This window comes from Nyctereutes procyonoides, unplaced genomic scaffold, assembly GCF_905146905.1.
Source record: "Nyctereutes procyonoides isolate TBG_1078 unplaced genomic scaffold, NYPRO_anot_genome, whole genome shotgun sequence".
Lineage (NCBI taxonomy): Eukaryota > Metazoa > Chordata > Mammalia > Carnivora > Canidae > Nyctereutes > Nyctereutes procyonoides.
In genome coordinates, this window is record NW_026575047.1 from 16,122,920 (window position 1) to 16,149,118 (window position 26,199).

A 26,199-nucleotide genomic window follows, 5' to 3' on the forward strand; every position below is an offset into this window, starting at 1 on the left:
ATGGTACTCGTCCTCACATAACTCTTCAGGAATTTATAAAGACCAACAATTTAAAAATAAATGAGAATGGCCATCTTAATCAGCACAGGCCCATATAGTAGGGCAGAAATAAAGTCAACATGACAGAGCTTCATAAAATTCAGAGCATTTTCTGATGATATTACTTCAAGCTGTGGATTCCATCAATGGAAGCTGTATCACTAAGCAACTTAATAAGCAAAGGGGCTGACAAATGATTCACTACAATATTTATGTAAGTTGAGAGACAGGACTCATGCCTCAAACTGAAATCCTCATTAAGTGCATATGAAATATCCACCACGTAAGGTGAGAGTTAGCAAAACTACAAAGATAACCATTATTTTTTTTTTATTCAGGTAACAGTACAAAAAATAGAAAATAAAGAGAGCATGTAAAGCCATATGTTATTTTTGTTCCTAATTGTTTCATTTCTCAGCATCAGAATTATTGAAAAGAAGCTGCTGTTGATCAAAAACAGTGGACACATATAGAAAGAAAAAAGAGATCAAAGAGCAAAGAGAATCCAACAATTTTGGTGTCCATTCCTATATAAAATAAGATACAAAATGCTTGTTTTTATTTTCCTAAAATAGTTTTTTTCCCTTTAGGAATCTTGTGATCACTTACTAAAAGAAGGTAAGCCTATAAATAATAACCTATTACAGGGAAGCCCGGGTGGCTCAGCGGTTTAGCGCCTGCCTTCAGCCCAGGGCGTGATCCTGGAGACCCAGGATCAAGTCCCATGTCGGGCTCCCTGCATGGAGCCTGCTTCTCCCTCTGCCTGTGTCTCTGCCTCTCTGTCTCTCTGTCTCTCTCTCTCTCTCTCTCTCTCTCTGTCTCTCTCTCATGAATGAATAAATAAAATCTTTAAAAAATAATAACCTATTACACTAGCCCACTTGATTTCAACTAACATAGCCATAACCCTGGAAAACAAGAAGTCTTATACAACACCATTTAACAGAGGGCCCCAAAAGTTAGTACTCTGACAGTGGTAATTAAGATGCCAGTGGTAATCAAGTGATGAAACTGGAGCTTTGATCCAGATCCCTTAAATTCTCCCCCACCCCCATATTCAAACCCTGGGCTTATTTCCTCTATTTTTACTTCTTTCAACTAAGAAATCATCCTCATTCTGACAGTTTTATGATGAAACACGAATATATTGACTTCATAAAATAGCAAACTGAAAGTCAAATAATTAAAACTGTTAACTTAGTAAAAAAAAAACCACAGGATATTATATCAGGATTTTATTCACTTCTAATTCAGACACTATTAAAAAGAAAACACTAAAATGCATTCAATTGCAGAATTTATCAGCCTGGTATTTATTACTAAATTTGTGAAAGTCTAGATACACTTAATGCATACATATACTGACAAGGGAAAAAAGCCACAGAATCACCGTAAGTAGAAATATTCTGTACAAAAGGCACCACCACATGGCTTTAAAAACAGCCAAATTTAAATGAATGGCTATGGCTTAAAAGGCTAGTTGTACCTAATATATTAAAGATCATATAACTATCCCTTATTTTTTTTAGACATTCATAAAAACTTGATTATAAACATCCTAAAATATATATATTTTTTTTTTTCAACAGTAACATCAAAACTATTTTAACAAGGGCAGGATATAAAATATTTACCTCAAATATCTCAACATAATTGTTAATTAAGTCCTCGATTACATTCACTTCTTCACTAGTTTGTCCCTTAGTTTGAAACAAACAGGATGAAAAGACCAAGGCCAAATTATGCGCATTCATATGATTGATTTCTGAGCACTTCTGAACCCTGTTAGAGAAAAGCAAAACTCATTACAACACACGTCTATATGAAAATTTCACAGAACTTTAGTCACAATACCCATTTGTCATTACTTAGCACACACATACTGAAGGTCTCTAACATAACAGGTATGGTGGTGATTTATTTATTTTTTTTAAATATTTTATTTATCTATTCATGAGAGACAGAGAGAGAGAGAGGCAGAGACACAGGCAGAGGGAGAAGCAGGCTCCACGCAGGGAGCCCGACGTGGGACTCGATCCTGGGACTCCAGGATCATGCTCTGGGCTGAAGGCAGGCACTAAACCGCTGAGCCACCCAGGGATCCCTATGGTGGTGATTTAAAGAAAAATGCACAGTTCTTTCTTCCAAGTAGTTTACAGTCTAGCTAAGAGCATAAGAAAAAAATAAAAGAAGATATGACTACAGGTTATAAAGCAGTGCAAGTCTGTTGATTGGAGGAGGGACTCACCATATCCAAATAGTCACAGATAATGGTGCAATCTGAGGCTAAGGATTAAGATACGCTTGCACAATGGTGGAAAATGACTATCGGGACTGAACCATAAATGAAAGAGGGGATAAGGGGCAGTAGGTAAGTCGGAAACAAGGCAAGAGAGGTGAACTGGGAGGCGTATAGGAGAGAGTTCCAAATTCAAGATTCAAGGAAGAGCTGAGTTTTCCAGGAAGGGATAAATCAGGTGAGAAAATATTTGGCAGCATGGGTTTGTACAGTTATTCAAAATTGAATATTATCTTTCAAAAAGCAAACAACTTAAAAATACAAGTATACTTTTCTTGGATATAACTAAGAATGACTTTTTACAATGTACAGACACGACCAGAAGAGTCAACTCTCCCCATGAGTAGGCTACAATATTTGTGTCTTATGAAGATCACTTAAAAGGACAACTGACCTTTGAATAACACAGTCTGAACTCTGTGGGTCCACTTACATGTGGATTCTTTTCCATAAATACAGTATAGTACTATAAATGTGTTTTCCTTATGATTTTCTTAATAACATTTTCTTTTCTGTAGCTTACTTTACTGTAAGAATATAGTATATAAATAATACATATATCATACACAATACGTGTTAATTGGCTGTACATGTTACTGGTTAGGCTTCTGGTCAACAGTAGGCTATTAGTAGTTAACTTTGAGGGAGTCAAAAGTTATACATGGGTTTTCAACTGTGTGAGGGAGCAGTGCCCCTAAATCCTGCTTTGTTCAAGGGTCAATTCACACATGTTAAGTGCAAAGTCATTTAAAAAATACTACAGGCTTCACCCCAATAAAAGGAAATTTACATAGATACAAATGCACAGATGACACCTATAAGTGACACACATGGATGTATCTGTTGATGCTACTTGCCACTGACTATATATAATAGGACCCTGCTTAATTGCATAATTAGATTTATAAAAGTTAAAATACATACTAAAAAAGGAGACCAAATGTACCAAAGGAATAAAACAAAAGACTAAGTTAGGTAAACTTGTCTATAAAAAGCAGAGATTCTAGTAGTTACAAAAAACAGTAAAAGGTGATGTTACAAACTCACAATAAAATACCAAATTGCCTAGCAGAGACAGAACAAGTGCAATCATCATATGTGATTTATAAGATGCAAAAGGAATTGCAGGTTAATAGAGGAGGGTGTAATAATTGTGGACATCCCTCTCAAAACCACTCCTGTACTTTTATCACACTAAATTATAAGTATCTGGAAAATTTATCTGCAGGTCTGCCTGTGTTACTAGAAACGAAGCATCTCCCCATCAGGGACTCTTGCTTTAATCACACTGGAGTGTGTAATAAATATCTGGTGAATGGAATTAAGTAAATGTTAGTCATGGAGGAAGCGATCTGTTATCTGAGGCAGGGATGGAATTAAATGCTAAATCAACCTGACCTTATCCAAATCGACCTCTCAAACTTCTGACAACTCTATCAAATGTTCCCACCTTTTGTGAGACTTCCTTCCGCGATAGCATCCTCCTTTGCTACTCTTCATCTCTCTTCTCTTCCATTTCTGCAGCTGCCTTAATTTCTGGCATAAAGTCCACACTACACAGCTTTTTCCTTCCCTTCCTTTATTTCTGTGCCGCACACCCGATCATTCCCAAGGATTCCTACTCAGCCCACTGAGTCCGTTCTCACACAGGCCTTCTCATTAGAAGCCCAAGGAAACGGTTTCCTGATTAGTTTCTCTGCATCTATTCTAATCTCTTCTCAATCAATCCCATTCATGGGTTATTGTCCCAAAACAAATTTGATCACTCTTTATGGCTTAAAGGAATAAAATCTAAATGTTTTTACATGACCACCTGAGCCTTTCACAAGCACCTGCCAGCCAACTACAAACTAGCTCATCCCCTAGCACACCTGTTTCCTAGAAAATACCCTCTACTCATTTCTCATACTTATGTTTCTTTCACATCCTCCTCATATACCCCTTTAGATGTGAAGCATCCCCTGTATGTCAACACATGACAAATCACTCAATCCTTCCTATGGTAAAATTTTTTATGTTAAAAGCTGTCCCAATGTTGCTGTTTCCTTAAAAAATATAAAATGTCCTGCAGCACTCTTGTGCATTCACTCGGACATCCAGATGCTCAGTTTGGGAATGGTGGTCTTAAGACTTTTCGTCTTCATGTATTTTTTTTTTTTTTAGGATTTTATTTATTTATTCACGAGAGACACAAAGAGAGAGGCGGAGACAGGCAGAGGGAGAAGCAGGTCCCGCCGGAGAGCCTGATGCGGGACTCGATCATAGGACTTGGGATCACAACCTGAGCCAAAGAAGCTCAACCACTGAGTCACCCAGGTGCCCAGGGGATTTCATTTTAAAACTCTCTGTCAACTACCAGTTGTTCTCTGTATTTAAGAATCTGGCTTTTTTTTTTTCTTTTTTGGGGGGGTCTTTCTCCCTGCCTCCCTTCTTTGTTCATTTCTTTCTTCAATTCCATATATAAGTGAAATCATATGGTATTTGTCTTTCTCAGTCTGAATTATTTCACTTACTATAACATCCTCTAAGTCTATTCATATTGCAAATGATGAAAACCTCAATTTTTTTTTATGGCCAAGTAGTATTTCACTGTTTTATTTGCTAACTTCTTTATCCACTCATCTATTGATGGACACTAAATGTTGCTTCTATGACTCGGCTATTGTAAATAATACTTCAATAAACATAGGGGTGCATATTTTTTTGAATTAGTGCTTTTACTTTCTTCAAGTAAATACCCAGTAGTGGAATTACTAGACTATATGGTAGTTCTATTTTTAATGTTTTGAGGAACATCCATACTGTTTCCACAGCAGCTACACTATCATATCCCCATCAACAATGCATGAGGGATCCCTCCTCTCCATATCCTTGCCAACACTTATTATTTTCTGTCTTTTTGATACTAGCCATTCTGACTAGTGTAAGGGATATCTTATGGTAGTTTTAATTTGCATTTTTCTGATGATAAGTAATGTTGGCCATCCGTATGTCTTTGAAGAAATATCTATTCAGGTCCTCTGCCTATTTTTAATCAGATTATTTGTTTTTCTGTCATTGATTTGTAGAAGTTCTTTATATACTTTGAATATTAACTCCTTATCAGATATATCATTTGCAAATACCTTCCCCCAAACAGTAGGCTGCCTGGTTTTGTTGATGGTTTCCTTCGCTGTACAAAAGCATTATATTTTGTGTAGTCCCAATAGTTTAATTTTGCTTTTGTTTCCCTTGCCCAAGAAGATAACTAGAAACATGTTTCTAAGGCAAATGTCAAAGAAATTACTATGTCTTATTCTAGGATTTTTATTGATTCAGGTCTCACATTTATATTTTTTGGAGTATAACCCTTTCACCTCATTGATTAAGTTTATTCCTAAGTATTTTATTATTTTTGGTGCAATTATGTATGGAATTATTTTCTTAATTTCTCTTTCTGCTACTTTATTATTAGTCTCCAGAAATGCAACAGATTTCTGTATTTTTGTTTTGTATCCTATGACCTTATTGAATACATTTATCAATTCTAGTAGCTTTTTGGTAGATTGATCCATTTTTAAGATATGATGGGAAATTCTCAGTCACATACAGAAAGTTAGCTATACTACTTTAAATTTAAGTAATAATGACTTATCTAATACCATGTTTGAAATGTCTAGGAAAGTTCATGAAACCACCCACCTGTACAGGTGTTCAATTACAGCTGCCAATGTTGCTCGGTTGACCCCTGGAAGAGTACGTATAAATGCTCCATACTTTTTAATTCTTTCCTTGTCTTCCTGAGTATCTAGAGGTTAAAAACGAAACAAAACAAAACAACTTTAGGCCTAAACTAATAGTCCGGATTACATATTTGCATTTTAACAGTATTTTAAAACAATATTCATTACTGTATTTCACTAAGTGATCTAATCAAGTTTCAACAGAATAAACATTTGAACTTCTTTAATTCTGGAAAAGCATTTACATCAATATTACATGGTTATAAGCTGTAATTCTAATACTTTCTAATTAAAAACAAAGCACTTTCAAAACCCAGGTTTGCATTTCATTTTCCACTTTATGAACTACTGAACTTCAACTAATAGGAATGTATTCAATTTATAACTAAAATTGCAGTGAAAATTGAGAGATAAACCAAAATTACTTTAACTTTGGCTATGGAAAGATTTCACTGTTATCTGAAAATGACATTTCTGATTTTTTTTCTTGTGAAATCATAAAAGTCTTACCAAAACTATGAACCATCCCAAAGTTATGAATTGCATTACTCTGCAGATCCATGTACAAGGCCTTTTACCAACCCTGGCACCTCCAACTCCTTGGGAAAGGGAAGGGGGCAATGGAAGGAGTCATGTGTAGGCCCTGATAACTCTGACACAGACTGAGAGGAGCCTGGACCCTCTGTCTCTGTCACTAACAGAACTTGAATTAGTTATAGAGAGGAAAATGAGAAGGAATTATACTCCCCTCTCCAAACCGTGGAAGTCAAATATATGGAGAAACTAGACTCAGGAACCCCGAAAGTTCCAGACTCTAGAAAATGTGTAATTAGGGTCTGATCTGACCTGCTAAGTCACAAGGGAAATAAAGGGCCATTCTTCAAATAAATAACTTGTGCTGATTTTGTAACTTAAGGGAATTGCACTTATATATTCCTTTGCAATTCCCAACTACCTTTGGAAACAAGATTTTTTGATTTTCTGCTTAGCCCTACCTATTCTATTCACAGAAAACCAGCAGCACATTAATGATTCTTTAAAAGTACACGGTCACTTATAAAGGGCATTAGGATCCCTGGGGAGGTAGAAACTCTGTGGTACATGTTTGAAGTATACTCCTATTTAAAACTGTAACTGATAGTTCTTTTATACTGATTAAGCCTGCTGTTAAGGTCTATAAAAGTAAACATGATCATATAGACTTAAATGTGCTAGTAGGTGACTTTCTAAAAAAGGGGAAAATACCCAAATTATATTCAAAGGACTATAATGGAATTGAATGAAGAATTATCAATATAGTACAATCAATACAATCCAAACAGTTACTCTCTTCTCATCCAGTTTCTAACTATAATGGCATGCATGTATGTATGTATTTATTTATTTTTTAAGATTTTATTTATTTATTCATGGGAGACAGAGAGAAAGAGGCAGAGATACAGGCAGAGGGAGAAGCAGACTCCATGCAGGGAGCCTGACATGGGACTCGATCCTGGGTCTCCAGGATCATGCTCTGGGCTGAAGGCGGTGCTAAACCGCTGAGGCACCCGGGCTGCCCTAGTGGTATTTATTTAATAAAATATAGTTAGTACTACCACACTTATAACAAGAATTCATGCTGGTGCAGCATATTTTCACAAATCTAATAAGGGTAAAATAGATATTTTCAAAGCAAAGCTTAAGTAATTTGAAAGTAAAACTTAAGATAGATTTCAGGTCATATAGAAAATACAATGAACTGTTCAGCTAGCCACAGACTTCAGACAATTTATTGGTGTTCTTAGAAAAAGAGACCATAGATCGTATTAATAGGTGGTATGACACCATAAGGCATTCTTTGCCTCAATGCACAGGACCCAAGAGATCTCTCCTAATATGAGGTCATCCAGAAAGTTCCAGGTTATTCTTGTCAGATCCAACACAGAGCACTTCTGATAAGTCAGGGTGAGCTATGCTGGATCTAAAAGCAAACAATTTTAAGACTATCTGACCTAGTATCCAAAACCTTCTCCAAGTAAATTCTCAAAGAATTCACAGGCAAGTAAAAAGTGAACACATTTCTCTTTGATACACGCTACTATCTACCAACTACCTCCTCCTGGTAGATTGACAACATGAAAGACATCTTGTCACAGAACCTGATAATTGAGCAAAAGTATATTTGCCTCAAATTTTTGATAACTGGTTTTACAATAAAGACAATTTGGAAGCCTTTATAGAGATGCTATAAATAATTTCATAGTTATAAATTATGATTAAATCTTCTTGAGACAAAAATAAGGGTGGCAAGGTAATTGGGCTTAAAGAGATATATTATCTGATTCCATATTTTATATCCCATATAATTATGCAATCAACTTTCTTTTTAATTACAGTTGAACCTATTGATTTGAGAAATACCAGGAAGCAAATAAAGGGCTTCTGGATTGGCAAACTGTGAAAAGCTTTACTTTAATAACAATCCCATTCCCCTCTTACTGACACTAATATGGGTCATTCTTGGGATGGTTTTTCACCTGTGGATGTTTTATGACATAATTTCTACATTAATCTCTTAAAATATCATACTTACATTGAGATTAAATAAATACTTTAATTGAAAAAGCCTATTTCTCAACAGAGAAACATCATATAGTTAAATTCAAAGGTGAATTTTGCAAAAAATCATGATATATATTAAACATACAAGTGAGAAATGTATTAGTAAATTATAGTAAAACATTCAATGAAAATTTTTTAATTAAAAAATGCAGACTGAAAATCATTTTGAAAGTACTATAGATACATGAAAAATGTTTGTGGTTCATTAATAGGGATTATATATAAATTATAGGTGTGGGGACAAATAATACAAAATAATAAAAATGAAAATAGTTCTATTAGAAAGGTGAGATTAAAAGTATTGTTTGGGGATGCCTGGGTGGCTCAACAGTTGAATATCTGCCTTTTGGCTCAGGGCATGATCCTGGAGTCCCAGGATCAAGTTCCACATCGGGCTCCCTGCATTGAGTCTGTTTCTCTCTCTATGTCTCTGCCTCTCTCTCTGTGTGTGTCTCTCATGAATAAATAAAATCTTTAAAAAAACAAAAAAAAAAGTATGTTTAAAAGGCTTCATTTTTGTAATGTTTTTGTAAAAGGAGTTATTTTGAATTAATAGATGTAAATTGAAGTTTTACTGAATCAACCCAGTAAGTATTTTAATAAGCTACCTCTCTAGGATCATTTTACACTGTAGCAAACTTGCTTTTTTTTTTTAATTAATGAAGGGAAAACGAAGAAGGAAAGAGTTTAAAAAATGTTGTTATGTACTCCTACATTGGTAGAATAAATGATAGAGGCAAAGAGCCAATGGGGAAATGGTATAAAACCAATCCTATTTTACATCTTTCATTTTAATCTTAAAGAGAAATTAATAGCATACATGGACTTGACTGAAACACTTCCAAAGTTAAAGCAAACACTAAGAAACCTGAAAACTAAGAATTAGTTTAACACACTATTTAGCAATCATTACTATACATTTCTTTTGAGGTAGATATAAACAACTATTGATATTTGCGCAATTTCTGTTCTAAGCCATTATGTACATTATTCCTTTCAATATTCAGATTATCAAAGATTTTAAAAAATAATTATCAAATTAGAAGGCAAGCATTTATTATCTTTGGTATCATATGATTACCTAAAGCAGAGATCCAATATGGATAGAGCTCCTTAGTAAGAAGTGCATCGTCAATGTCAGAGAGGAAATTTTTCAACACCCCTGTCACATCTTCAAGCTGATGCTTTCCAGCTCTCAATTTAAAGCTTCTTGCATCCTTTTTGAAACTCTCCAGGAGTTCACTTATGTGCAAAGGATCACCATTCTTTTGATAGATATATTTGCACCCTAAACCTTTGTTAAGAAAAAGTTAAACAAAAAAAGTCAAAAATCAAAATCCACTTTAATATCTTAGAAATAGAAAATTTTTATGTTGGGATACTGAACAAGACAAAATCATTAACCAAGAGTCGATATTAACATCATGAGGGAAAAGGCTCCCTCACCCACTAATTTTAGCATTTAAAATGCAAACCTGATGAACAAACTATTTCAACCTCAGCTGTTAGCAAGCCCCTGGTCCCCTTCCCCCAGTTTTTCATGGTACCACAGGCACCCTATCTTCACTCTGTCTCCCAGAATTCAAGCTTGTCTCCAGTTTTACCAATAAAAGTAAGATCTCTGGTATAATTTTTTAATGCTCTTGCACGCATATTTGTATATTAATTTCCATTCCACATTTTCATCTTCAAGATGAAGAGCTGAGTCCTCTTTTTTTTTTTTTTTTTGGAAGGGTCAGGAGGAGAGAGAATCTCAAGATCTAAAGCAGGCTCCACCCTGAGCACAGAGCCCAACATAAGGCTTGATCTTTCAACTTTGAGATCATGACCTGAGCTGAAATCAAGAGTTATATGCTTAACCAACTGAGCCACCCAAGTGCCCCAAGGGTCATCTCCTTTTCAAACTTACTGATTCATCAAGTGCCCCATATAAACTACCAGGAAGAGGAGGAGTGGTTAATAAGAGGAAGAGGAATAAAGAGTAGTGATGGGAATAATGATGATATAAACAACAACAAAAAAATAATGTTATCTTGCCCCCACCCTCTCCCAAGTCTCTGGTCTCTCCTTCTTCCAAAACCCACTGAGTTTCCTGTACTTATGCTTCCTACCATCTCACGCTCTTGTTCATCCTTGAATCACAATCTTGCTTCTGTGTCCAATCCTACTTTATTGGGACCATCTTCATCAAATATACCAATGACATCCTATTTTCTAGGTGCTTTTCTATTTTTACTCAGTGAGTAAACACTGAATAAAACACTACAGTGTTTGACACTCCAAATAAATCCCCGCTGAAATTATTTTAGTTCCATGGCTTTCATAACATCACAATATCACAATCCCCATATCTTTCCTTCCACCTCCTCTAGATGACTCTTCCAGTTCTCTATTTATACTGCCATCTAGTATTTACTAATGATTCCAGAAATCCATCCTCAAGTCTCAACTCTTCCTGACTCTCCCACAAAATTCTCTGGGTGACTGCATCCTATTTTATCACTTCTACCACTACATACATCTAGGTTTTAATTTCTAAGATTTCAAACATACACACATACACTTTAATATATAGATACTTTATAACATACATGCAACACACACGCACGCACACTATTGTCATGGAAAAATCAAAATAATCTGAGAAATTAAGTCTCCTGCCCCATTCACTATTTCACCTACCAATCCCAATATGTTCTTTATCTTGTTCCTGTATCTCATCACATAGCAGTGCCTTCTCATCAGTCCTTTATAGGTCAGAACTTTTCTTTCTCACAATGTTAAAACAAAACACATGTCACATATATTTTTCATCATAACCTTGCTCTCAAGACTGTCCCCTTCTTTCCATCCCATATACTGTTATTTTTTGCACTCAATTCCTCACTACATTTTTACAACACCCTGACCCTTCTCTTGTGTAGCCCTACAGATTGCTTCCACATTGATAACAGCTTGTTCTGAGATGCACGTCTGCTGGTGTTACCAACATGCTTTAAAATCTGCATACTACCTTCCCACAGCCTCAAGGGCAAGTCTGAGTATATATTACAATGTTTCAGGCTCTACACAAATAAGCTTAACCCTCTTGCCTCTTATCGCCCATTCTTCTTTCATTAGGTTCTGACCACATTTAACTACACAAAGTTCCCTCAACAGACAACTTCCCTCATGACTCTATACATGGGCACACACTGTTCCTCCTCCTAGAATTCCTATTCCCTTCTTCTCCTAACTAGCTCCTGTTTTCTCTTAATCATGGCGGGCACTATATCTTACCCATGAAAATCTCTATGTACACCCCTACTCAGGGTGAAATTCACCCTGTACCAATTTCTAAACCTCTCTACCATAGAATTTTGTACACTTGAGATCTAACTGCTCAGGGGTTTGTCTCTGACTCAAAAATCTGTAAAAATCCAGAAAGCAAAGATTATGTCTTATTCTCTGTATACAGTTAACTGCATGGTGGCTAGAACTTAGTAAAAGCTCAATAAATTATTTAATGTGAGAATAAGCAACTATAAGCAACTTCTATAAAAACAAACAAAAAAAAACTAAGTTTTTGAGATATGTTTAGTTGAGTGAATTACTAATAGCTAACTCAAGTTAACTGCATGTGAACATAATTTCTCCCCGAAACTAACTACTATAATTCATTCAAAAAATTAAAACTCTAAAAATTTGTGAACTCAGTCAAGTTCAAACCTTGACACTATGAGCATAAAAAATGGCCTTCAGATTTTAATACAAATGTCATGAAGTTCAAAATAATTGCAACTGTTTAAGCTCTGAGTCAACCACTTGCATTCTGTTCATCACTAGGCATTTTCTTTCTTTCTTTCTTTTCCTTTTTTTATGATTTTATTTATTTAAGAGAAAAGGAGATAGCACAAGCAGGGAGGAGGGGCAGAGGGAGAGGGAGAAGCAGACTCTTCACTGAGCAAGGAGCCCCACTAGGGGCTTGATCCCAGGACCCTGGGATCAGGACCTGAGCGGGAAGGCAAACACTTAAGCCACTGAGCCACCCAAGCACCCTCACTAGGCATTTTGTAAGTGCATATGATATCTTCCTTTCTATACATCCTGGTAACATTGAGGTTTTCCCCATGTTCTGCTCATTAAAAACAAAACAAAACATAAAAAGTCTTTCATTGGCTTTATTACTTTAATATGCAAGTTAATGTACCTTGTACCAGAGTTACAAAGTAGTTTTAATGTATGAAATTTGGTTGAAAACAATCTAATGCTTAATGATTTTAAATTCAAAGAAACACCACAAAGAAAATTCTGATTTCCCCAGAGAAACATTAAATTGGATACACTAGAGCTAATAAAGTTATTTTAATCATTTCTCAGCTTAAGAAAGACCCTATGCCATTATGAAACTAACATGATGTGAAAATTCCCAATGAGGTTACACTCTTGCTAAAACATAATATGTGTGTAATTCATTTATATACCTATGAAATTCAAGTGTGGTAATACTGAATGACTAATAAATGAAGATGATAACCTCCCTCCTCCTCCATTTTCAAATAAACAAATGATTACCATTGATAAGGATAATAGACCTATTATCACAGGTAGGAACTTCATAGAGTAATAGCCACATAATGTGATAACATACATATTTACAGTAGGTATATAATTCAAACATAGTAAATCTGAGTATCTATGATAACTGTACTTGGAATACATATGAAATAAGCAAAATACTTAAAATGGTACTCTCCCCAGAAGAAAATAAATTAATATACACATATTATAAATTTAATTTCTAAAAATTATTTTCTTCATAGCCTTTGTTATTTCTGACATTTTGCTCATATGAGTTTACTGTCAGTTCTCATACTGAATCCCATGATTCACAGCTTTGTCTTTAACTTTTTACTCCCACTGCTGTATTTCCAGTACTAAGATCAATAGCTGGCACACAACAGATAATAAATAAATAACAAACTAATAACACATGTTTTACTGCAGCTCTCTCACTGATTACACGTTCTTTTCAAATTAAAAACACCCAAGGACACTTCTAATATTGAGAGAAGAAAAATTAAATTTAATTGCCTTCCAAAATATAAGATCGATCATTTTACTTTCCCACATCTGTAATCTAAATCAATGGCACTTATCTACAGATTAACAGGTAGAAAACATTCTTATATTAAAAATATAGTTAACAAATTTCTATCTTTTATAGTATTAAGGAAATATATAACAGAAGGGATTTGAGGATTTAAAGGAATTTGAAAATAAACATGAAGCATCAAAGCATACTTTACTTTTCAGGTATATCTAAAATATTATCATAGCATATCAAATTAAAATGAAGCTAGACCATGTGTCAACCAGTTGTTTTTTATTTGCAAGCTATTTATAAAAATGCCTGTTAAAATTATGTCAAACTACCACAATAACCATGATTCTTAATGCAAACAATGTGAACAATAGCATGTTGAATGAATAAGTGCACACATATTTTGAATATATAGCACCAAAAAAATAAATTCTTTTACATATTGTTCACCACTTCTAAAGACATGCTTATTAGGAAACCATTTGCATCCCCCTAGATGTACTATATGGGCTTGTAAAATATAGTCCTCGACCTATTTTTAGTATGCATTTTACAAAATATTCTTTCAATATGGCATTTAAATTTTTTATGCATGTAAAAGAAAAAATAGTAAAAGTACATTATGTAATTTAAATTTTATTGGGAGAAGGAATGGCATTTGGCTGAACAGTGGCTACATTTTTATTTTTCATTGATGTACTTACAAATATAAAGAGCTCTAATGCAGTCCAATAGAGGTACCACTTCAAAACTCTAAGAATGATACTATGAGTTCTGGGGGTTGAATAAAAACTCTGATACTTACCATACTGTGTAACAAATGCTATACAGCTGTTCACAATAATGGGAACGTCATTTTTGCTGAGCTGCTGATCCTGTAATGCATTACCATCTGTACCTGCTGCTTTTTCAATTGCAGTATGCCAGACTGTGAAATCCAACTTGGTATGTCCATGGATGTATAATGTTCTGTAAAGTTTAAAAGCATTTCAAATTATAATTTGGGTTTTTTAATTCTTGCTTCTAGACAGATGATCCTTACATCCATATAAATATGATCTTGTCTCAAACATGAGAAGAAAAACCCTCCATCTACCACTAGCTTCCATTCAATCTCTCTTTTGCCTGTGCAGTCACATCTCTCCAGGAAGTACAGGAAGTTCTCTGAATTCATGCTCTTGCCTCCCTTCATTTCCTGACCCCCTTCGATTTTGTTTCTGAATAACTGAACTGAAACTACTCTGGCCAGCATCATGGGTGACTGGATTTTGTGGCTACATTTTTCAAGATTTTAGAACTCAATGATTTCATTCCTTAAGGAAAAAAAATACATTTTGGCTTTTGTAATACAATTCTTTCTGGCTTTTCCTCCTATCTTTCTGGTCGTTCAATTTCTATACAAGCTCACTTCCTTTTCTGAACTTCAGTGCACTCCTATGAACTCCAAGGATTCTGCAGAGACATGTCACTCAGACCAGTGATTTCATCCCTCTCTTGGAGGTGGTAACTCCCAAATCCCTACCTCCAGTTACAAATTTATCTCACAGATCAGATCTCCATATGACTGAAAAGCAAAAGCATAAAGCAGCCAAGAGACTGGAAAATGTAATCATCTCCCAAATTCAAATTTTCACTCTTATTACTTCCTTTGTGATCTTGGACAAGTTATGAACTTTTGGGGGGCCTCAGATTTTAAAACAACAAAAAAATGTAACAACCAACAAAAAAGGAACATAACATAATGATAAAGGGATCAACCCAACAAGAGAGTAGAAGGCTTATAAATATCTGTGCACCCCCCATATGGACACCTAACCATAAAAAGCCAATATTAAGACATAAAGGAATAAATTGACAGTAACACAATAATTGAGGACTTTAACATCCCACATGCATCAATGGATATATCATCCAGACAGAAGTTCAATAAGAAAACAACGTGTTAGAGAAGATGTACTTAATAGATATATACAGAACATTCTACTCAAAAACAGCAGAATAAAGTCTCTTCCAGTGCACATGCAACATTCTCTAGGACAATTCTCATGTTAGACTACAAAACAAATCTAAGTAAATTTAAGAAGACTAAAATCATTTCAGGCATGTCTTCCAACCACAGTGGTATTAAACTGGACATCAATCACAACATGAAAACTGGTGAAAATATAACCACACAGAGGCTAAATAACATGCTACTAAACAACCAAACTGTCAATGAAGAGATCAAAGAGGAAATTAAAAAATACACGGAAACAAATGAAAATGGAAACACAACAGTAAAAAATCTATAACATGCAGCAAAACCAGTTCTAAGACAGAAGTTTAAAGCAATAAAGAGCTGCCTTAAGAATTTATAAAAAATCATGAGTTAGCAATCTAACCTTACACCTACAGGAACTAGAAAAATAAGAACAAAGCCCAAACAATCCAATTAAAAAACTGGCAGAGGACCTGAACAGACATTCTCCAAAGAAGACCTTCAGATGGCCAACTGACACATGAAAAGTTGCTCAACATCACTCATCACAGGGAAATGCAAATCAAAACCACAATGAGCTATCACCTCACACCTGTCGGAAAGGCAAGTATCAAAAAGACAAAAGCAAGTGTTGGTGAGGATGGGAAACAGAGGGAACCCTCATGCACATCTGATAGGAATGCAAAGCAGTGTGGCTACGATAGAAAACAGTATGGAGGCTCCTCAAAATATTAAAAATAGAAATGTTATAAAATCCAGCAATTCCACTTCTGGGTATTTATCTGAAAAAAAGATATGAAAACACTAATTCGAAAAGATATATGCACCTCTATGATTCACTGCAACATTGTTGATAATAAGCATCCGGACATTAGGGTTAGAGCATCAGGGAGGATTATCAGGAATACACTTGGGGGAGAGTTGAAATAGCCAGCCAAAGATCAGGAAATATTTGTTGCAGCAAAATATGATTTTTTAAAATTTTTATTCATTCATTCATTCGTTTGTTCATTCATTCATTGATTTGAGACACACAGAGAGAGGCAGAGACACAGGCAGAGGGAGAAGCAGACACCGTGCAGTTTGCCTGACGTGGGACTCCATCCTGGGATACCAGGATCACACCCTGGGCTGAAGGGGTAGCACTAAACTCCTGAGTCATCCAGGCATCCCTGATTTTTTTTATAATGTGTGTCTTTAGTATAGGAGACTGGCAGAATTGGAGGGAAAAATATTATCTAGATCATAAAGGCTTTTTAATCTTGAAAACTCCACAGTTGTAGAGAGAAATGATTAGGAAATGACGCCATTCCCTTTGCATTTATTTATCAATTTGTTTTTAAATTTTTTTATTGAAATGTTGCTGACATGTAATGTTGTTTCAGGTGTACACATAGTAATTCAATATTTATGTATATATAGTGAAATGATCGCCATACTAAATCTGCCTGCTATTTGTCACCTTAAAGGATTATTACATATTAGTGTATTCCCTGTGCAGTGCATTGTATCTCCTGTCTTATTGTATCTCCTGTCTCATTATTTTAAATACAGGAAGTTTGTACCTGTATTTTCTACTTAGTTTGTACCCTTCCCCCTTTCTCTCCATCCCTTCACCCTCCTACTCTCTGGCAACCACCTTATTATTCACTGTATTTTGGTATCTCTAGTCATTAGCATAGTGCATAGTATTTAGTGGTATGTCACAATTTTAAAGTCCTATCTCTAGATATAAAATTTGATTTCAGCCAGCCCGAGTGGCTCAACGGTTTAGTGCCTGCCTTCAGCCCAAGGCGTGATCCTGGAGACCCGGGATCGAGTCCTATGTCGGGCTCCCTGCATGGAGCCTGCATCTCCCTCTGCCTGTGTCTCTGTGTCTCTCATGAGTAAATAAATAAAATCTTTTAAAACATAAAAATTTAAAAAATTGAAATTTGACTTCAAACACAAGTTTAAAGTAATGGCTGATGTCTTTATAAATATATTTCTACCAAAGTAAAACTATTTAATCTTGATTGCAAACTCAGAGAGCTACTTAGGATTCAACCTAAAAAGAAAAAAATGAGCTGTAGAACACTTTTGTTTTTTTTTGGGGGGGGGGAGTGGGTGCTCATCTTTTATGTTCCCAATAATTCACTAGCCCTAATTTAAAAAGAAAAGTCCACCTTTCTTTCCTTCAGTTTTTTTTTCTATAAATGTTTCTCTAAGAAGACAAAGCTACCAGCATCTACTAGCACCCACATTACTTAAATCTTCTGAACTTGCTAGAACTACTTCTTTCCTGACATGCATGCCTCTAATTTTCATCTCTTGCTTTCTGATCTCTGTATCTATTGTTCTTATTCTCCACAGAACTAAAGCTGCCCTGACCTCCTGTTTCCCTAATTTCCTTTTTGAGGAAATCTGATACTGTAATATTGCTGATATGCTTTTAGCCTTTTTGTTCATCTCACATCACCTTCAGCTCAAAAGCCTTCTTTTGCTGGGTACATTTGTCTAACTCAAACTATGTAACTCAAGTAACTTCCCTGAGAAATATCAAGCCCCATATTATGTAGACAATCAAAATTATGACCTTCTAAATTCAGGAGTTCAGGTAAAGAGAAAGTTTTAATTTTCTTTGATTCTTAGTTTTTTTTTTTAATTTGATACTTTAAATATATACAAAACATTTGATACTGTTTACTTCTAAACAAACAGGCACAGTGGTATTTTAGCAAGTAGTGAAAGAAATAAAAAATGGAGCAACTCTCCTGCAATACGAGTCTACTTCTGCCATCAACTGTGCACATTTCAAACTTTAAATTTTCTTTCTAGTCGGAAGAAATCCCATGATGACAAGTTTAGCTGTCTCCTTGTGAACTAGTGAGGGGTAGAGAACAAGTAATGACAAGTTAACTCCTGAGTCAACTTGTCAAAGACTGAGTACTAAAACACAGCATCTGGTGAAGTAGACGTATGACATTTCATAGCCCAGTTCAACAACTTCGTTCTGTGACTCCTATTTAATCTGTGCATGAAATAAAATACCAAAAGACATTTTCAACACAAATGCTGGCCGACTTTGTAATTCCAAGCATTAGCAAACAACGATTTTACATGTCTAAATAAGAATTTCAAAATAATACTTCATTTAACGTCTTGAAAATTTGAAAAGTTACTTTGAAGAAGTCTAACTACAGAGAAATAAATTATTCTCATTGTCCATTCCTCAAACATAAATTTTAAAGGGCACTTCAAAGTCATATCAAGAAACATTCTTATATCCTGTAACAAATCAAGACTGTTCAATAAGACCTAGAAATGAAGCTCAGGACTTACAAAAACAATTTTCCCAAAATTACATTATAATAACACAAAGTGTAGATAGACTATCATATCCGAGCCTGGTCTACTGCCCAAAATCAGAATATCTTCACAAATAAGATCAATAAATTTGGCTGCATAAAAGATAAATACAATCCCATAAAGAACATTTTAAACACAAAAAGCAGATAGCATGCCCCACGAACATGACTGAAAAAGAGAGTATCTTACCATTTACACAAAAATGAAAACATTGAGTCTTGTAAGTCAGCATTTGTTTGGCCAAAACTACTTTATTTTGCTTTCATTTCTGAAAAATATTTTTTGCTAAATTTAGTATTTAGGTTAACAGCTGCTGGTCTGCTTATTTTGGAGGGTTTTTTATTATTGTTTGTTTTTCTCCAGTACTTAAAAAGATTTCAATATACTATCTTCGGGCTTACACTGTTTGTGACGAGACACTCTCATCTTTATCACCTATATTTCATGTGTCTTTTTTCTCTTGGTATTTAATTTTTTCCCCTCCAATGGTTTTTAGAAATTTGATTATCATGCTTAAGGTATGATGATCTTAGTACTTATGTAGATTAATAGTTTTTTTATCAATTTCATATAATTCTTCAAAGACTTTTTTACTTCTTTCTCTTCTCTCATTTTGGAATTCTACTTAACATGAGACTGCTTGATATTGCTCCAAGCAGTCACTGAGGCTCTGTTGATTTTATTTCATCGTTTTCCTTTCCATGACTGTCTTTTGATAGCTTCTACTGTCATGCTTTCAAGGTCATCAATCTTTTTTTATGTGGAATCTTCTATGGCATTAAAGCTGATCCAGTGAAATTTTATTTATTTGTTAATATTTTATATTTTACTTGAGGGGAGAGAGAGAGAGAGGGAGAGAGGGAGGGAGGGAGAGAGAGAGAGAGAGGACAAGCAGGGAGGAAGGGCAGACACCCCCCACTGAGCAGAGAGCCAGACACAGTGCTTGCTCCCTAGATCCCAAGATCACCTGAGCAGAAGGCAGATGCTAAACTGAGACAACAAGGCACTCCTGATCCAGTGAAATTTTCTTTACAGATAGTGTATTCCTCAGGTTTAGAAATTCCATTCGGTTCTTTTTTTAACTATCCATTTTTTTCTCATTATGTTTATGTTTTTACATCTTTGGATGCATTTATAATATTTAATAATCACTATTCCAAGTCTTTGCTAATTCCTTTATCTTTCTCATTTCTGGGTCTGTTCCTGTGAATTGATTTGCAGCTTTCTCATACTAGTAATTTTAGCCAAATGCTAGACATTATGAGTGCTGTTTGGGACTGTTGTCTTTTTTTTTTAGAGTGTTGATGTTTATTTTGAAATCATTTGCCTGTTTGATCCCGGGAAACTAAATTACTTGTGGAGCACTTGGATCCTTTGGAAGTCTGTTTTTTAGGTTTAGCAAAATAAGGTAAAAATAAATCTACCTTTACCCTCAGACTAATTTAGCCTTAAATCTATGATGTTACCTTTTTGGGGTCTTTGTCAATGCCCTGTGTGCTCAATGAGGCCTAACTTCCCTGGATGGAATATGAACATATCCCAATGTCTTCCAAGCTCTGTAAACTGCCTATCTCATAGTACCATGGAAGCTCTTTCTGCCTGGCCTCTGAGAATCTTACCCTACCAATATCCAGATTCATACTGAGCCACAGGTGAAAGGGAACTTCTATGAAGATTTCCAAAACTCTCTTCTACATATTTACCTCTATTCTAATATTCTTTCTGGAACATCTTAAGAAAATCTTAACTAAAATCTTAAACTCCTATCTCTCTCTCTACCTTTGCATTATAGTAAAACCACCACAATCTGATCTCACCTTTCTCTGTGCCATGGACAGACAGAAAAGTGCCTACAGAAAAGTGCCTACAGAAAGACAGAAAAGATAGAGACAAGGTGACCTTTTTTTTTTTAAGACTTATTTATTTATTCATGAGAGACACAGACTGAGAGAGAGAGGCAGACATACAGGCAGAGAATGAAGCAGGCTTCCCGCAGGGAGCCCGATGTGGGACCCGATCCCAGATCCCAGGATCACAACCTGAGCCGAAGGCAGGTGCCCAACCACTGAGCCACCCAGAAATCCCAAGACAAGGTGATCTTAAATCTTACTTCGTTTGTTTCCCTTCTCTCCACAATCTCAATCCTGTAATGCCAACTGTCCCAAAGTCTGAAAATAGTTTCATATTTTGTCCAGCTTTCTAGCTGTTTGAAATGGGAGGGCATGTTCTATGCCAATTATTTCTTCATGGTCAGAAATAGGAATCTGGCACATTTTTAGTCATTGCATCCATAATCACTCTTATTTTAATGTATAGAGATACAGGATATTTTTTCCCACACCTTCAGATAAGAGTTTGCTGAATAAGGATGGAATTTTAGTCAGATGCAAGCAAACAATTGTTAAGAAAATCTGCAGATGCAGAGACTGTGTCATAAAAATAATGCAGAAAGAAATACTACCCTAAGTATCTTATTTCTTCTAAAGCCAACAGTTCAGGAAAAATGTCAAAACCCTAACTCAAGAAAGGCAAAAGCTCCAGTTTTACAATCTCATCTCTGCACACTATTAGGCAATCACCTATAGGAATAGGAGAAACAGTCCTGTTTCTAGACTGCTTAAAACCTTTAATGATGTTCCATTGGCTGCAGAATAAATCCAAATGCACACTTTCAACAACAGTATTTTTTTAAGTTTTAAAATATCTTTAAAAAATATATCTTCTGTATCTTTGTAAAGAACGTGCAATCCTTTCCAGAACCAGAACAAGGCAAATTATTAATTAGATTTAACTTGTAATACTAATATGGTATCGATCTATCTTTCCAGATTTATTGGCTCATGATTCCTCCTCAGGAAGTCAAGGTCAATTTGCACTGATATTGATCCCTAGCTATCTTCTTCCTCTGAACCTATTGTTTCCACCTCCTGGAATACTTTAGTCTCTTAGTCCCTTCATTTTTTCCTACTAAAATCCTACCTAGAATTCCGAATCCTGTTAAATATACTTACTTCTCTTAAAAAAAAATTATCCTGCTCTCATTTATTGAGAAGCAATCTTCTCATTCTTTTGTACTTTTTCAAATAAAATCACATTTACTTATTCATAAGCTTACATTTCAGTATATCAGCAGCGCTTTAAAGTAAGAGAAACTTTTGAAGCAAATAATATATACTTTAAAATCTACCTTGTGTTAAATAGTCATGCAATCCCTTTACTGTAATTCTATTTAACAAGAAATCATTCTATAATATAATTTTGAATAGTCTCTTTCTTTTTGTAAAACCTATGGGGGTGGTGAGAGAAGAGAATCTCTTGTTTGTCTTGGCAACATTCAGATTAAACTATCTCTACGAATTAAATCATCAGAAAGTTACAAAAGCAGTCAAGCTGATATTGTGGGCAATTGGCTACTATTTAATTTGCAATTACATGCACAATTTAGAAACCACTTTAAGATAATTCACCCTCCAGAGTATTGCTAACATATCAGCTGCTGCAAAATACAATTCAAGAGGGAAAAAAACATCATATGTAATAAACTGATATGAAATAAGAATCTTAAATTCAGAGCGTTAATCTCCCAAAATGAGAAAAGTAGTCTGTTCCATAATTGTGGAATGTATTGATGAAGTGTTTATTCTCCAGTGTTAGCTTCTTTATATCTGGAATTTGCAATCAACACTGAACGCAGCCAGGCTTGGGCACCATCAAGGGCATTATGCTTTACTATGGGTCAACCAAGGAATCTTAAAAAACAAACACACACCCACTTAAAACAGAAAAAAAAACATGCCAGTCTTTTGATTTTTTTCTGATAACATATCTGAATTATTCATGTTGTATTCATTATAACCAACAACCTTTCAGTAAAAGCTTAAGAATAGGTGTCTTTGGCAAACGGGCATGTAGGTATAGAAAGTGAAGATTGTGAACAGAGCAGTTTATTCATCAGAAAAAGATAAACAGAGAATGCAAGCTAAAGTGCAAAAAGAGTTTTCAAATTTTAACAAAAGGATGTTTTGAACATTCCAGTTAGAGTGGATATATAACCTACTATCCAGGAAAATGCCTTCTGACCTTATGGTCCAGAACACTCAGTGATGACAGATATTCAGAAACTATTTTTTTTTCACACATAGAAATCCTAAGACATAAAAGAAAACCAGTCCCAATAATAGTACCAAATAGCATGCCAGAAACCGTTAAGTGTAATCAAGAAATATTTATTTTCCAAAATAATAATTTTTAAAGTATACAAAGAATACACATTAAAGCGACACCATCTGGAACACCTTCTGTTTAGAGCTTTTTAGAGCAAAAATGCTCAGTGTGCAAAATATTATTGCAATATTTTTCTAAGGATACTCATGCTATGCACAGAGAAAATCATCATGAAGATTAAAATCTATATCTAAATAGTGACTATATTCAGTTGATGATTATCAATATATGAACTTTTCCAGTTCAGGGGGTACTTTCTCCTCTTTGGCTTTAAAAAATATTAATATATTTTAGTACTTTAATCAAAGGTAGACAAGGACAGGGAAAAGATGTGAAATTAATTTATTAAATTTATTTATGATTTGCAATTCTGGCTCAAGGTATTACTAGAAAAAAAAACAAAAGGTTAATTTTATAGCTGGTTAGTTTCTCTCTCTTCCAATTATTCACAATATCTCTACATGCTATCAACATGAATAACTGGAAGTTGTTTTATTTCCTAAAGCCACAATTTTATCTGTCATTGACAAGTCTAACAATCTACACATTAGCTTACAGTCATTATTTCTCAACAGGCTAAAAGATCAAAAAAGAGATGAAAAAGAGAGCAATACAATGAAATTTTCTTCTTTTGACATGGTAATAAAACAGCTCTTAAGCAATCACATCTATAATTAACTGGCCTTCTTTGAGTAGAGGAGAGTAGCACACATTCCCTAGCTCAGTAAGGAATATGACCATTCCTAAAGTCACCCAGGCCAAGAAAACTTAGGAGTCATCCTTATATTCTAGTTCACAAAGCAATTGAAAACCATAAAATGGGGATCTTTCTCAACATTCCACCCATGAGATCTAGAAAGTTTCCAATATCCAAACCATCCATCAATTCCTCTTTTCTTCTTGTTACAATCAAGGGACCTTATTTTCTTCTTGTCCTCTCTCCTATACCTTCAATATCTCCCTTTTTTGTGTCTCTTTCCATCAGAATTTAAACTTGCACAAATTCAAACCATCTAAAACAAACTGCACACATATTCCCTTCCTGGGAACAAATCCCTTCTACCTCGCTAATCCTATTAACCTCCAGACATCCTCCCAAACTCCTCACCAGCTGTTTCAAGTTACTCAATTCCCAGGCTTAATCTAATCCAGTTTCTGCTTTATCACTTCTGCTCACTTTAAAGTCACCAGATGGACTCCACATCAATTATCCAATGAAGTATCTGCCCTCATCAGGCAACACCTACCAGTTTTGACTGTTCCTGTCTTCTTGAAACACTCTCACTCCCTGAGTTTTGTGACCTCAACTCTTTCTTGGTTTCTTGCTTCACTCTCCGGATAAACTAGCTTAACAAGGCAAAGCAGCTACTCCACCCTGATAATTACTTGGCCTCTAAAAGGTTGTATAGTCATCAAAGCTCCAACACATTAATTCTTCCCTCCTCACTCTATAGACTCTTCCTAAGTGATGTTCTGTTCTCCTTTCTATATATGGGTAACTCCAAAATCTGTAACTCCACCCCATTAACCTTTATATGAACACCAGATCTATAAATATAACTTCATCCCAGCACTTGGTCCTTAGATGTTTATAAGCAAGCCATGTTCAACATATATAAAATCAAACTTATTATTTCCCAAGCTCCCTATCGAACCTGCTCTTTTCTTATTCCCTATTTGAAGCCAGTTTATTCACATAACATATACACATAGAAATACACACAAATATGTATGTACACATGTATATATACATACACAGACATATAAATATTAAAGCCTACTTTGCCCCACACAAGGTGCCACTGCTGGTACATCTTCATTCTCTTTGTTCTGTCAGGATTTATAACCAGAACACTCCTAATCTCCCAGGCTCATTCTTAACAATTCTCACTTCTGACCCCCTTTCTTTCTGCTATTTAATTAGGTAAGACTTATATGGAGAATGAGATATATACATATTTTTTTCTGACAAAATCATTTTTTTCTGATAAAAGTTTCCCATAAAATGCTGAAATTTTAAGTTCTGGTAACCTATCCAGGATCCTGGTACATTTTTTTACTTTATTCTTGAGAATAATTTGGTGTTGGTAAGTTAAACTTAATTCTTGTTTTAAAAAGAAAAGAACCTTTAGGTTGTTAAGTTATAAACTGACCACACCTTGATTTCAAAATGGATTTGTGAAAATTAATAAAAGTAAATCTTGTTTAGAATAGAGTCAAGAGGCCATAAAGAGGAGTTCTCACGAAAAACTACTAGTTGGTTAATTGCAGATCCAACAGGACGGGAATCTGGCAAGTCCATACTACCACAAATACTTCTTTACTACTCAGGCATGAGGAAGAAAGGTTTTTCTCGCCCCAGCAACTGCCCAGCCAATAAGATACCCTAAAAACTATAGAACACTTCTGAAAGAAATTGAGGAAGACACAAAGAGATGGAAAAATATTCCATGCTCATGGATTGGCAGAATATTGTGAAAATGTCAATGTTACCCAGGGCAATGTACATGTTTAATGCAATCCCTATCAAAATAACATGGACTTTCTTCAGAGAGTTAGGACAAATTATTTTAAGATTTGTGTGGAATCAGAAAAGACCCTGAATAGCCAGGGGAATTTTAAAAAAGAAAACCATAGCTGGGGGCATCACAATGCCAGATTTCTGGTTGTACTACAAAGCTGTGGTCATCAAGACAGTGTGGTACTGGCACAAAAACAGACACATAGATCAATGGAACAGAACAGAGAACCCAGAAGTGGACCCTGAACTTTATGGTCAACTAATATTCGATAAAGGAGGAAAGACGATCCACTGGAAGAAAGACGTCTCTTCAATAAATGGTGCTGGGAAAATTGGACATCCACATGCAGAAGAATGAAACTAGACCACTCTCTTGCACCATAC

At 35.1% G+C, this 26,199-nt stretch overlaps 1 protein-coding gene across 6 annotated transcripts in view; it reads right to left on the minus strand.

Annotated features, from left to right (window-relative positions):
* ARAP2 (ArfGAP with RhoGAP domain, ankyrin repeat and PH domain 2) overlaps nucleotides 1–26,199 on the minus strand; it is a 188,644-nt gene that overhangs the window by 57,831 nt on the left and 104,614 nt on the right. For all 6 annotated transcript variants that reach the window (XM_055326211.1, XM_055326212.1, XM_055326215.1 and 3 more), the window contains exons 20-23: nucleotides 14,550–14,713; nucleotides 9,743–9,955; nucleotides 6,020–6,125; nucleotides 1,674–1,821 (exon numbers count right to left, since the gene is read on the minus strand). In XM_055326211.1, coding sequence (XP_055182186.1) covers nucleotides 1,674–1,821; nucleotides 6,020–6,125; nucleotides 9,743–9,955; nucleotides 14,550–14,713 — 631 coding nt within the window. The remainder of the gene's footprint in view (nucleotides 1–1,673; nucleotides 1,822–6,019; nucleotides 6,126–9,742; nucleotides 9,956–14,549; nucleotides 14,714–26,199) is intronic.